Consider the following 13,519-nt stretch of genomic DNA (forward strand, 5'->3'; position numbering starts at 1 on the left):
TATATGTTCTCTGTTAAAATGTTTTACTGCAACGACAACAGTTTAACAACTTACATAAATATCATTTGGGCTAAATAATACAAAATAATGCAAAATTTTCTCAAGAACAATCCTAGCAAAGATTGATCCTATAGTTCAAATCATGCATCTATGCTTATTTGCTTTTAAGAAGCTAAAACCAGCTATATTTCAAATTAAATTATAGTTCTAATAAATCATATATACTTCACATTATTTGAGTTTTTCAGAATTTACTTTGTGACATTTTTTTTTTGCAGACATTGCATCGTGAGATGTGCTGCTTACTCCAAATTATTGAAATGAAAAATTAAAGATTGAATGAAAAATTGAAAAGAGCGAAAAATCTGTGTTCTACTAATTTAGGATGATTTTATTTTCATATTTACTTTTTTTATATTTGTTTCTCGTGTAACGCAAATTTATTGCTATTCCATAAAAAGGAAATCCATGTCTTTAAGAACGGTCTCCTCTAAAATAACGGTAATGTTGATAAATAACAATAAATTCTAAATCCTAAATAATGACATAATAATTTTTTTATTAATAAAAAAATAAAATAAAATATAATTTCAGAGGTTATCCAACTCTTATATAAAGTACAAGAGACAAACATGTTACGTCCAAAAAAACAACTAATCCCAGAGCATCAGGAAAAGTCATCAAACCAGATAATCCAAAGTAAGCACCACAGCTTAAAACCAAAAACTGATGGTTGTAGGGTGCTTAGAAATGTTGTTCAGGTTCTTTCATATATAAGGGTAGGAACACCAATTTGTGTTCCTTTTTTATTTATATTTATTTATTGTTTGTCGATTAAAAAAAAAACAGATACAACATCCAAAGAACACCTTTACTGCCAAACAGAAACCACCCGGACAACAACAATCCACCAACTAATAACTAAACAACAAACTAAATCGAATACAAACATACTAAGGTATCAAGATACCTGACACCAATCTGTAAACCGAGAAGTAGGTTGAAGGAACTTTAGAAGTGACCCAAAATCAAGACCTCAGTCGAGTCAAAGAGAAAAATTCAGAGTGATCCACCACACTGTCTTTGAAAATTACCTTATTGCTATGACACAAAATATCTCTTACCATCGCAATCCACACACTTCCCAAAACTTAATTAACAAATAATAATGATTGGTTTTATATATGAATGTGTTTTATTATAAATATAATTTATAAAACTCTATGCATTTTTTTATCAACAAGAAACAAATAAATTAAATAGACCCACTTAAGAAGTGGTACAACCCTCATAACAAGAGAGACAAAGAACACCTTTCTCCATACACGAACAAAAATCCAAAATGAAATTCGCCTAGTGCCTACCCTTACACTACTAACTAAAGAAAACAGAAAAATCAAGGACCAACCACACCGTCCTTATAGTCAGCAAATAACAATGAAATTAAATAGGTTCACTTCAGGGGTAATCCAACTCTTATACAGCATAATGATGTTCAAAGAATTCTTTTCCACACGGTCCTTAGTAACATTAAATCGAATATTGTTATATATCATATATATGAGCATGTCTTTTGTCATAATTTCAACTGTTATATTTTAAGTGTTGTACCTTATAAAGTATTCCTCTCATTTGAAGAGAATCAAATTCTTCAAAATAACAGATACGATTTTTAGTTAGTTTTGATTCTCCTTGGAGCAGTTCAATGGTTCGATGGAACCTCAATATTGTTGTATTCATTCTTTGATCCGTGGGTGGTAACTATTCAATTGCTTTGTATTGTTCAGTTTCAACACTCCTTAGTGATAAATGGCAATCATAAACTCAGTGAAAATATGGCTGATAAAAATCTTAGAGTTCTTTTTAATTTTTTATTTCTATAAATTTCATAAAAAAAATATCAAAAGTAGCAGTGTTTATTTTATCTTAATAAACTTATCGATTAAACTAGTGAATGAGGTCTAACAAGTTGTTATTATTATAATAATAAATGTTTAGTTAACTGATTATCCAAATACACTATTTTGTTTCAAGTTTAGTGTCTAGAATTTCTGTGCCAATATACATATGGGGTTCGATCGAGTTTTCTATAAAACTTTCACCACCATACCTTATGCTGAAATCAATTACAACCAAGTTACCTGCATTAATGTTGGGAACTTTGATTTGAATACCCACTTCCAAAATTTTAGTAACATTTTTTTATGGTGTTTTTTTGTTAAAACACTATTTAGTTAGTCTGATTATTAGAATGTTTGCCAAAATAAAAAGACAAGTTCACTATAAAATTTTCGTACCTTTTTGGAGAACGGAAGATATATCCTTCCAAAATCTTCTTTTCATGGGTTGAAAACATGGTAAAGTATGGAAGAAAAATGTTATAGGGAGTAATAAGGAAACTGTTTAATGTATAAGAGTTTGTAATTATTTTCTTAAGTAGTTATCACGTAGAATTTTGAGATAAAAATGTTTTTAAGCATATTTGTAGTTATCCAAAAAAGAATTATATAAATATTTTTTTTAAAATCACATTATAAAGGAAGGTATCTCTTTTTCTTTACCATATCATATGATGATATCAAAGAAATGGAAAAAGATAATGGAGGCTAACGGATGTTGAACATACATAAACCAGACGTGGTAGAGAAAATGACAGGTGAGTTATATCAACTTATAAGACATCAAATCACATGACAATGACCTCGAAAATTGTGCCATACAAACTTCTTATGTTGATTTGTCAATGGTCAATATGCAGCAACTAAGGATAAGTTATCTTATTGGATATAATGGATAATTCATAATCTGAAAATTTTATGATAATGGTATAATTTTTTACCCAACTTTATGGATAGTTTTAAAAAATATTATGAAAATGAGTAAGTCGTATTTTATTTTAGGAATAAGAATTCATTCTTTTAAAGTTGTCATCTATAATACTACTTTTATGAAAATAATAGAATTACACTAAAATTCTTATTTAGTCTCATGACTTTGGTTCAATTTTTTTATTTAAAAAAGTTGTGTTCATTAAGATTTTTTTATCAACAAAAAATAAATAAAATAAAGTGAGACACTTCAGGGGTGTCCCAACCCTTATATAGAAAGACCCAAACTAAGTTACATAACACCGAACCAATTGAGATTCCATCAGACTTTACAAAACAACAACCATAATGTCATAAACATGATTAGACTGGTATAGATATTAGACTCTACAAAACAACAACCATAATGTCATAAACATGATTAGACTAGTATAGATATGACCACATCATAACACAAATACAACATCCCTCCAAAATATCCTAACACGAACCAAAATCTCACAAAAAAAGACAAAATAAAAACCCACCCTACAACGTTCTCACTAGTGCAGAAAATGTCAAAGACAATGGTTTTTTTAACGGTTTCGAAATTGTTGTCTATGAACACGTGGTCTATTCTATTGAGGCATAAACAATGACTCTAGAACATAGTGTATAAGTCACACATAAACGACGGTTATGACCATAATCGCCATTTATACCCTTTCCTGGCACTGTCTTAAAGTTCACATGGTCGAGGTAATATGACAGTTATGGTCATAATTGCTATTTTTACCCTCCCCCGATAGGTATAGATGACGGTTATGGTCATAACTGTCGTCTATTATGGACTTTTTTTAGTTCATTTTTTTTTATGTGTTTTCTCATCTTAATAAATCTGTTCATTTAAACCTAGCCAGCCAGATACATAAATTCAGACACATTCATTCAAAGAAACAAATTATATATATATATATATATATATATATATATATATATTCACTAGTGCAAAATAAAGAAAAGAATTTATTTAGTGCGGTTTTGCGCTTACACGCATTCGTAAAAAACACTGTGTCATTTTTCAAATTATGTGGATTTACAAATGCGGCTATTGGTAAAACCGCATTTGTAAATCAAAGCGTTTGGATTTACAAGTGCGATTTTAGCAATAGCCGCACTTGTAAATCAATATGCTTGATTTACAAATGCAGTTTTGCCTAATAGCCGCAGTTGTAAATCTTTTTTACCCTAACATTTGGAGCGTGCCACATTTTTTCATACTTTCTTTCTCCTCTCTGCGTTTCCTTTGCACTGTTTCTGCTCCGTTCCAACTCGCGTTTGCGCTGTTCCTGCTCCGTTCCATTTGTTCTTCTCAGCTTCATTCATTTGGTAAGTTCTTCGACCTAGTTTTGTGCTACACCGAATGTATAGATTTTTTTCGTTTTTCTTTGGTTTGGTTTCTTACATGGTTAGTACTGTTACATTGCCTTCGTGTGGGTTCTTGTTGGGTTTTTCTCTTTGCTCCGTCGCAGCTTCATTGTCCGCCACCGCTTCCGCTCCTTGTGCACTCTTCACCAACGAAGACTTCTCACACAAGGTTGGTGGTTTTTTAAATTTTTTGATTTTTTTTAATGTTATGAATTTGTTTTTTTTTATGTATTATAATTTGTATTTTTTAAAATTTATATTATTCAGTATTTATTATAATTTGTACTTATGTTATGTTAGTTGTTAGTTTTGAATAGAATTATCGTTGTTGTATTGAGTCCGAGGGTGTTTGAACCTCGGGAATAATACGTGCTGGTATTGAGTCTGGGGGTGTTCGACCCTCGGCAAACATGTGAGATAGAACCCTAATTCTAAATGACTATTGCAGAATATAATGGATCAAAATTGGATTAATTCTATTTGTATAAGTGATGAGTACGAAAGAGTAGTAGAAGAATTTATACAATTTGCACAACGAAACGCGATTAATAGTGGTCATGATGGAGCAAGGATCAGGTGTCTGTGCGTTAGCTGTTTAAATGGAAGGATACTGAATGTTAATTTAATGAGGGAGCACCTGTCATGCGATCGGTTTCTTCAATTTTATACAACTTGGACATGTCATGGTGAATTATTAAATTTACCACGTGTTTCCATAACGGAAGAATATGTGGGGTCCACCATGGATGAAGCAATACACGATGATGTAGATGATGATCGATTGGAGGATATGATTCGTGATGTAGGAGCTGAGTCTTTTGCAAAAGTGCATGGATATGGAAGTATGTCAAGCGATGCAGAGACTCCATTGTATCCTGGATCAACTAACTTCACACGGTTGTCAACGGTGTTAAGATTGATGAAATTGAAGGCAATAAATGGATGGACTGATAAAAGCTTCACGGAATTGCTTCAGTTGTTGAAGGATATGCTTCCAGAGGGAAATACTCCACCTAATCGTAATTATGAGGCCAAAAAGATTCTTTGTCCAATGGGCATGGAGTATAAAAAGATACATGCATGTCCTAATGATTGTATATTATACCGGAAAGATTTTGAATTGTTGAAAAGTTGTCCGAGGTGTGGGTTATCACGTTATAAGTTGAAACAAAAAGATGATGATACTATTAAAGATATAGAAAAGCATGGACCCCCAATGAAGGTTATGTGGTATCTTCCCATCATTCCAAGGATGAAGCGTTTGTTTGCAAACTTAAACGATGCTAAGAATCTTAGATTACATGTAGATGAGAGGAAATGTGATGGCATGTACCGACATCCAGCTGATTCTATTCAGTGGAAGAAATTTGATGATGAGTTTCCAGAGTTTGGTAAAGAATCAAGAAATATCCGACTTGGTTTAGCTACATACAGAATGAATCTGTTTGGTAATATGAGTACAAATCACAGTTCATGGCCTATTTTACTAGTTATTTACAACTTACCTCCTGGATTGTGCATGGAGCGAAAATACATGATGTTGTCTATGATGATATCCGGTCTAAAACAGTCAGGGAATGATATTGATGTTTATCTAAGTCCCCTAATTGAAGATTTGAAGTTAATGTGGGACCAGAGTGTTGAAGTATTTGACGGATTTGCTAATGAAACTTTCAAGTTTAATGCCATGTTATTTTGCACCATCAATGACTTTCCGGCATATGGTAACTTATCAGGTTATAGTGTTAAGGGTCATAAAGCATGTCCAATATGCGAAGAAGACAATGCTTCTCAACAATTGAACACATGGAAGGAAGACAATATATCTTCGACATCAGAGGTTTCTTAGAAGTCATAGTGGTCCACCAATTCCAATAACCGGTGTTGAGGTTTACGAAAAGGTAAATAACATAGACCACACCTTCAGTAAGTAAAAAAAAGAGTCATATGTGACAAACCTTTGGAAGAAGAAATCAATCTTCTTTGATCTTCCGTACTGGTCGAGGATAGAAGTCAGACATTGTATAGATATAATGCATGTTAAGAAGAATGTGTGTGATAGCTTAATTGGTACACTTCTTAACATTAACGGGAAGATGAAGGATGGCCTAAATGATCGTTTAGATTTGATTGAGATGAACATACGCGGTGAGTTGGCACCCATAGAAATGGGTAAGCGTACATATTTGCCCCCAACCTGTTACACAATGTCAAAAGATGAAAAAATTAGTTTTTGTCAATGTCTAAAGGGTGTGAAAGTGCCACAAGGACATTCCTCAAATGTGAAGAGCTTAGTGTCAATGCAAGATTTGAAGTTAATTGGGTTGAAGTCTCATGATTGCCACATCTTGATGCAACAGTTGTTGAATGTAGCTATTCGTGGGATCTTACCAAAAAGTGTTAGACATACCATAACCCGTTTATGCTCATTCTTTTCTTCCATTTGTTGTAAAGTCATTGATCCATCAAAACTAGATGAACTTCAAAATGAAATTATTGTTATCTTATGTGAATTTGAGATGTTTTTTCCTCCATCTTTTTTTGACATCATAGTTCATCTAGTGGTGCATATGGTAAGAGAGGTTAGATTATGTGGACCAGTGTACTTAAGATGAATGTATCCTGTTGAGCGGTATATGAAAATTTTGAAAGGTCATGTGAAAAATCATTATCGTCCAGAGGCTTCATTGATTGAAAGGTACATAGCTGAAAAAAGTATTTAATTTTGTTCAGAGTACATGACAAAAAAAAATCCAATAGGTTTTCCAGCTAATTCATGGCACCACAGGCGTTCTACTAGTAAATGTTTACGTTGTGTGAATATTGTAAGCAAATCTCGATCAAAGGTCTTGCAAGCACATTTGTACATATTTAATAACACAGATGAAGTTATACCTTACATAGAAGCTCATAGAGCCATTTTGAAGGAAAATAACCCAAGACAAGTAAAGAAATGGGTCTTGATGGAACATAATAGAACTTTCATGCCTTGGTTTAAAGACGAAGTGTTCAAGGATTCAACGACATCAGAGACCTTGACCTAGTTGGCTGCTGGATTAAAGTTTGATGTCATCTCATGTACAACGTACGAAGTGAATAATTGTATATTTTACACGAAGTCCATGGATGAAAAGAGTACAGTTCAAAATTCTGGTGTTACTCTTGAAGCCGAGTCAATGCAGTTTTCGACTTCGAAAGATACAAATCCAGTACTTGGATCAATGACATACTATGGGTTTATAGAAGAGATATGGGAGGTTGACTACACTAAGTTTTCCGTTCCAGTTTTCAAGTGTAAATGGGTTGACAATAAAAGTGGGGTAAAAATTGATGAATCAGGATTGACACTAGTGGACTTTCGAAAGATAGGGTATCGAGATGAGCCATTTATAATGGTTCCACAAGCATCTCAAGTTTTCTACGTGAAAGATCCTACGTCAGAACATTGGTATGTCGTTTTACATGGGAAAAAACAAGGGGAGGCCATAGATGATATTGAAAATGGTGACCCCCGTTCATTCACACCAATGATAATTAATAAAAATGACGATGTACTTGATGATGTACATGCAACCCGTAAAGACCACAGTGAAGGAATTTACATACGAACATTCAAGCCACATGCAACCCGTAAATAAGCATTTAGAATTTTATGTATTATTTTTATATGATTTTAATTCGATGCAGATTAACTAATGTTTGTTACCTAATTTTTTTAACAGAGACATGAATGACGATCAGACTCCAATCAGACCTCGATCTGGACGAGACAACAGAGGACCTACTAGATTGAAGCGTCTCGCATTGAGACATGCTGCTGGTGAGAAGACACGTGTTGACATCGACGTCAACACTAGAGTGGCTTCTGGTCCTAAAGCAGATGAGTTTATGAGCTATCTTGGAGTTGTTTCTCGTGAGAGGCTCTCCATTTTGATTAATTCATGGGATGAGGTGTCAGAGGTCGATCAGAACATGATCTGGGAGGATGTTCTGGTAAGCTTTACATTATTATTGTTACCATATAAGGCTTTCTAATATTGATTGATTAATTAATTTTAATTTGGTGATGTTATTTTCTAGGAAAACTTTGAAATTTCTGATGTGGAACCGCTTCGACCAAAGATTATATCCAATATCGAACTTAAATTTCGTACCTTTAAGTCAAGACTGACTTCGAGATACGATTTGGCGACCTTAAAGATGAAAATCCATGTTTAAAGTACAAACATATTGATGAAGAGACATTGCGTCTTTTTAAAGAAAGCCGTGAAAATGAGGCTTGGATGGTAAGTGAAGTAACTTAACTTTTTTTATTTATATAACATTAATAAGTTTATCTTATTTACTTCATTTTTATTTATTTAAATTATGACAGGATTTTCGGAAGAATGCTCAAGAGATAGCTTTGAAGAATGTTACCCTGCATGTACTCTCTCATTCGGGGTATCGAAAACTTAAGCAATCACTAATGGTGGAAAAGGAGCAATCTAGACAGGGGACGTCATATGAGAATGTGGAAACATGGGTCACTTCTCCTCCATCACCACATTTTTGCCATGTAAAATGGAAGAGGGCCTGAATTAAAAAAGTCGGGTGCACCAAGTTCTGAGCAATCCGAGATTATCATCGAAAAAATTGTAAGTTATTTTTAGTTATTTTCATTTATTTTAAAGCATTAATTATATTAAAAACTGATATGATTTTTGTCTCTTGCAGGATTCCTTGGAATCCCAAGGTAATTTTGTTGCTGAAGGTCGTCACGATATCCTGGTTGAAGCAATTGGACGACCTGAGCACCATGGTCGTGTTCATGCAGCTAGACAAGGGGTTGGAATAAAACTATATTTTGGAGTTTCACAACAACAGTCATCCTCCTCCTCCAAAGAGAGCGAAACTGAAATGAAGACTAAGATACGTGAAGAATTAATGGAGGAGATGAGAAAGGAGACTGATCTGATGCGGTTAGAGATGAGAAAGGAGAATGATAGAATGCGACAAGAGTTTCTATCGCACCAACTTTGTGTTGAGCCGATTCAACCTCTTGTTAGTCCCACTCCAAGAGCACAAAGGGGAGTTGTGCAACTCCTACAACATCAAGGGATGATATCATTGGGCAGACGAGGGAATGTGAGCTACTGGTAGCGGGCGGCAAGCTTCCTCAAGTGGTGGCCGTTGGAAAAGTCTATGAAGAGGCCACCACCTTACATAACGTTCCTCTCTCCCCTGATGTGGTGAAGGTAACAATTGAAAAAGTATGAGTACCTGATGCTCGTGTTCCACTACCTTCAGATGAGGTAACCACTGTGGCCAATGCATTTCAGACATTCGTTGCTTGGCCCAGACACCTCATTCAGTTTATGCCACAACCTCATGTAATAATTTCATTTCATTATATTAACTTTTATTTATATTTATATATTACATATAATTTAATACAAATGTTCTTTATCTTGTAGAAACCTCTTCGGAATCCAAGTTCGGAGAAGAAGCGTGAGGTTCCAGTTGACGATCCTATAGCTTCCTTAGGTCTAATTGCTAGCCAGATTGGTAATCAACCTTTTCAAGTTCCGTGGGATGATACATTTTTTTCAAATAAACACTGAACTACCACTGATGATGTACAACACAGATTTATTAGAATTTGTAGCTGGGAATCAGGAGCTCAATATAAATAGAATTCAATTTTTATGATGTAAGTATCTTTACCTATTTTTCAATTTACTTTATATTAAATTATTATTGATTATGCTTTAACTAATAACTTGTAGGTTTTTGCATGGAGTCTGTCTCACTAAGGAGAAGGAAAATGTGTATGGATTCTTAGAACCTGCATATACTAATCCCGTTGGACCAAGGTCATATGAGACCCAAGCATACATCACTAACACCTTGGAAAAAGAGAGAAAACAAATTTATTTATGCCCTTATATTAATGAGTAAGTTTAATTATATATCATCAATTATTGTTATTTCATGTTTTAAATATTTACTAACTCTTTTCATGGATAATATATGCATAATTGTCAGTTACTTGTCTTATCAATGGTTGATAAGACTGTTGTGTGGTTTTGTTCCCTACACAAAAAGATACCCACAAACTTTAAGAATATCATTGATACGTAAGTACACTATAAACTTTACTTTGTATGTTACTAATTAACCATCTATAACAAGGTTTTTTGTATTAACTAGTTCATGGCGTGGATATAACATCCTAAAAGGTCGATCCAGTTCAAATAATTTGAACTGGATAAGAATAAAGGTTTGTAATTTTTTTCTTTCTCTTATCATTGTTTATCAATATACTAACTTTTACTTTTTATTGAATTATAGTATAATAAACAACCAGGAAGCTACGAGTGTGGCTATTACATTATGCAATGGATGATTACCATTGTAAGACTAGGTGTTAAAACTGGTTGGAAAGAGGTAACATGATATGCTAAATCATTTTTATGATTCTTGAACATATATGTATCTTAAAACTCATTTATGTCAACTATATTTTGCAATGCATTTATTCACGGAAGAAATACCAATGAATTCGGAAGCCATGTCATTTGTGAGACATTCTTGGTCCACATATTTCATAAATTTTTATAACTCTAGGATAGTTGATCAATAGTGTAGGGATTATATGTAATTTGATTACTTGTTTGTAATGTACATTTTGATCAATATATATTTGATTATCTGAATTTATGTATTTGTCTGACTGGGTATATATAATTGTACAAGTTAATTTATATGGGTTTAGCACTAAAAAAATTGCACTAAAAAAACCCACTATTTACAAGTGCGGTTATTTACCAAAGTCGCATTCGTAAATCCAGCGCATGATTTACAAATGCGGCTTTGGTAAATAACCGCATTTGTAAATCACATTTACGAATGCGGCAATGATAATAGCCGCATTTGTAAATGCTAACCCCTAACCCTGTCACCTGATTCAAAATCATATACAAATGCGGCTACCAGAAATAGTCGCACTTATAAATAGTATTTACAAATGCGGCTATATAGACACATTTGTATCTCTGTGATTTACGAATGCATGCTGATCAAATGCGGCTCTATAGCCGCATTTGTAAATGTAAAACAACCGCCCTTGTTTAGCATTTTTGCGCTAGTGATTGATAAAAATATATTACAAACAATAATACATATTCCTACCAATCTATCTAATTCCTATAGTATGATTAACTATCCTAGAGTTATAGAAATTAAGGAAATATGTGGCCCAAGCATGTCTCACATAATCTATGGTGGCCAAAGGAAGTTGTTGCTCATCCATAAATAACGACGTTCCAAAATAAGGTTCATATTAGTGTTAAGACACATATACATTAAATAATTATAAAGAATAATTTGAATATTATTACCTGCTCCCAATCTTTTTGAATGCCTAGTCTTACAATGGTAACCATCCATTGCATAACGTAATAGCTACACCCATAGCCTCTCGGATGTCTATTAATGAAAAGACGAAGACAAAAAATACAAACATTTAGGTTCAACCATGTCAGCTTTTGATAATTTGCACTGAGTCGACCTCTGAGTATGCCATATCCATGCCATGCTCCGATTAATACAAAAGACCACATTACTAGACGTTTAAGTAAGATACACAGTTAAATTTTTAATTTAATTACACATCAATTATTTGCTTCAGATGTGTGGATGGCTTCTTATGCAATGAACAAAACCACACAACAGTTAGTTAATATTTAAAACATGATATAATAATAATTGATGAATTATAATTGAACTTACTCATTAATATAAGGACAAAGATAAATTTGTTTTCCCTTTGATATATGAATGCGTTTCAGATTTCTTGGCTCCAATTGAATTAATCAAATAGGGATCCAAAAATCCATAGATATCTTGATTCCCGTCATTAATAGAAACTCCAGACAAATACCTACAGGTTATTAGTTAAAGCATAATCAATAATAATTTAACAAAAAGTAAATTGAAATAATTGTGTCAATTTTTTTTACCTTACTTCTTTTGCTTGAGTCTTATGTTCTTATTGTTTTAGGAGTCTTTACATCCAATTCTACTTATTTTGCTTCTAATTGTGAAGAACTAAAAGTAATTAAAATTTCTTTCAATGGTAGTTGATTTAGTTCCAAACAAAGAATTCAAGTGATCATATGAATTGAATGCCATTCTATTTGTGAAATTTTGAAAGTGAAGTAAAAATATGCATGTCAAGAATGTGGACATTTTAAATCCATAAAAACAAGTACAAAAATAATTTGAATGCAATTCACTTTTCAAGATTAAAGTATTAAGAGGATTCTTTTTATGTGACAAATTGTTTTCACATTTGTGGAACTTTATCCTTCTTAGTTTTACACTATTTAAGAAAATTAAAACTTCATAGTTCAAAGTTTAAGTAAGTTTCTTTGAGTCTTCAAGGTTCTTTTCTTGTTTGTCTTGTTTAAGTGTTGTCGTCATCACAATTCCATTTTGGTTTAACTTTCTTTCTTTAAAATTCCATTTTGGTTTAACTTTCTTTCTTTAAAATTTTCTTGCTTGTCTTTAGAAGATTGCTAGATTCGTGAGTGGATTATGAAAAGGAATTCAAAATGTCGTAGAACTTTATGAGTGTACATCCTTAGAAAAGTTGGTTCACCTAGTCATCAAGGTTGAATCACAACTTTTAAAGAAAACATCTTTCAAACATACTCATAATGATGGCTTTTACAACTCATCTTGGAAGGATAAAAATAAATTTCAAAAACAAGATAATCCTTCCAATTCCTCTAAAGAATCCAACCCACAAACTTCTAAAGAAAATCCTTCTCCTTTTAGGACTAAATCGTCAACCAACACCTCAAATATTTTTTTTAAAAATATTTAGGTTTTGGTCATATCACAACAAATTGCCCTAACAAAAGAACCATGATGGTAAAAGGTGGGATACTAGTAAGTGATAATAGTGATCAATCTTCTAGGTCTAACTGCCCTTCCCTTTCAAAAAACCCTAGTGAAAATGAATGTGAGATACCTTGTGAAGGTGACTTATTGGTGGTAAGGTGAATGTTGGGAACTATTCAAAAACCTTTTGATGAAACCCAAAGAGAAAGTATTTTCCACACCCGCTGCCTTATCAACAACAAGTCATGTTCCATTATCATTGATAAGGGTAGTTGTGCTAATGTGGCAAGTACAAGAGTAGTGGAGAAACTTGGATTACCCACTATCTCTCATACAAAGCCCTATAAACTACAATGGCTTAGTGAAGAGGGTGAAATTATGGTTAATAAACAAGT

At 33.0% G+C, this 13,519-nt stretch overlaps 1 protein-coding gene across 1 annotated transcript; it reads left to right on the forward strand.

Annotated features, from left to right (window-relative positions):
* Positions 1–4,295: 4,295 nt before the first annotated feature.
* On the forward strand, positions 4,296–9,893 carry LOC137809643 (uncharacterized). The gene is made up of 6 exons (XM_068610742.1): positions 4,296–4,404; positions 7,958–8,228; positions 8,316–8,521; positions 8,611–8,872; positions 8,952–9,607; positions 9,692–9,893. The coding sequence occupies exons 2-3, from the start codon at positions 7,962–7,964 to the stop codon at positions 8,451–8,453; spliced, it is 405 nt and encodes a 134-aa protein (XP_068466843.1). The 5' UTR covers positions 4,296–4,404; positions 7,958–7,961; the 3' UTR covers positions 8,454–8,521; positions 8,611–8,872; positions 8,952–9,607; positions 9,692–9,893.
* Positions 9,894–13,519: the final 3,626 nt, after the last annotated feature.

This window comes from Phaseolus vulgaris, chromosome 2 (assembly GCF_000499845.2).
Source record: "Phaseolus vulgaris cultivar G19833 chromosome 2, P. vulgaris v2.0, whole genome shotgun sequence".
Taxonomy (NCBI): domain Eukaryota; kingdom Viridiplantae; phylum Streptophyta; class Magnoliopsida; order Fabales; family Fabaceae; genus Phaseolus; species Phaseolus vulgaris.

Bases quoted from the DNA above. Each gene is read 5' to 3' on its own strand.
- LOC137809643 (XM_068610742.1), top strand. From the start codon at position 7,962: ATGAATGACGATCAGACTCCAATCAGACCTCGATCTGGACGAGACAAC. The intron at 8,229-8,315 runs GTAAGCTTTACA...GTTATTTTCTAG, and splicing joins TGATCTGGGAGGATGTTCTG to GAAAACTTTGAAATTTCTGA.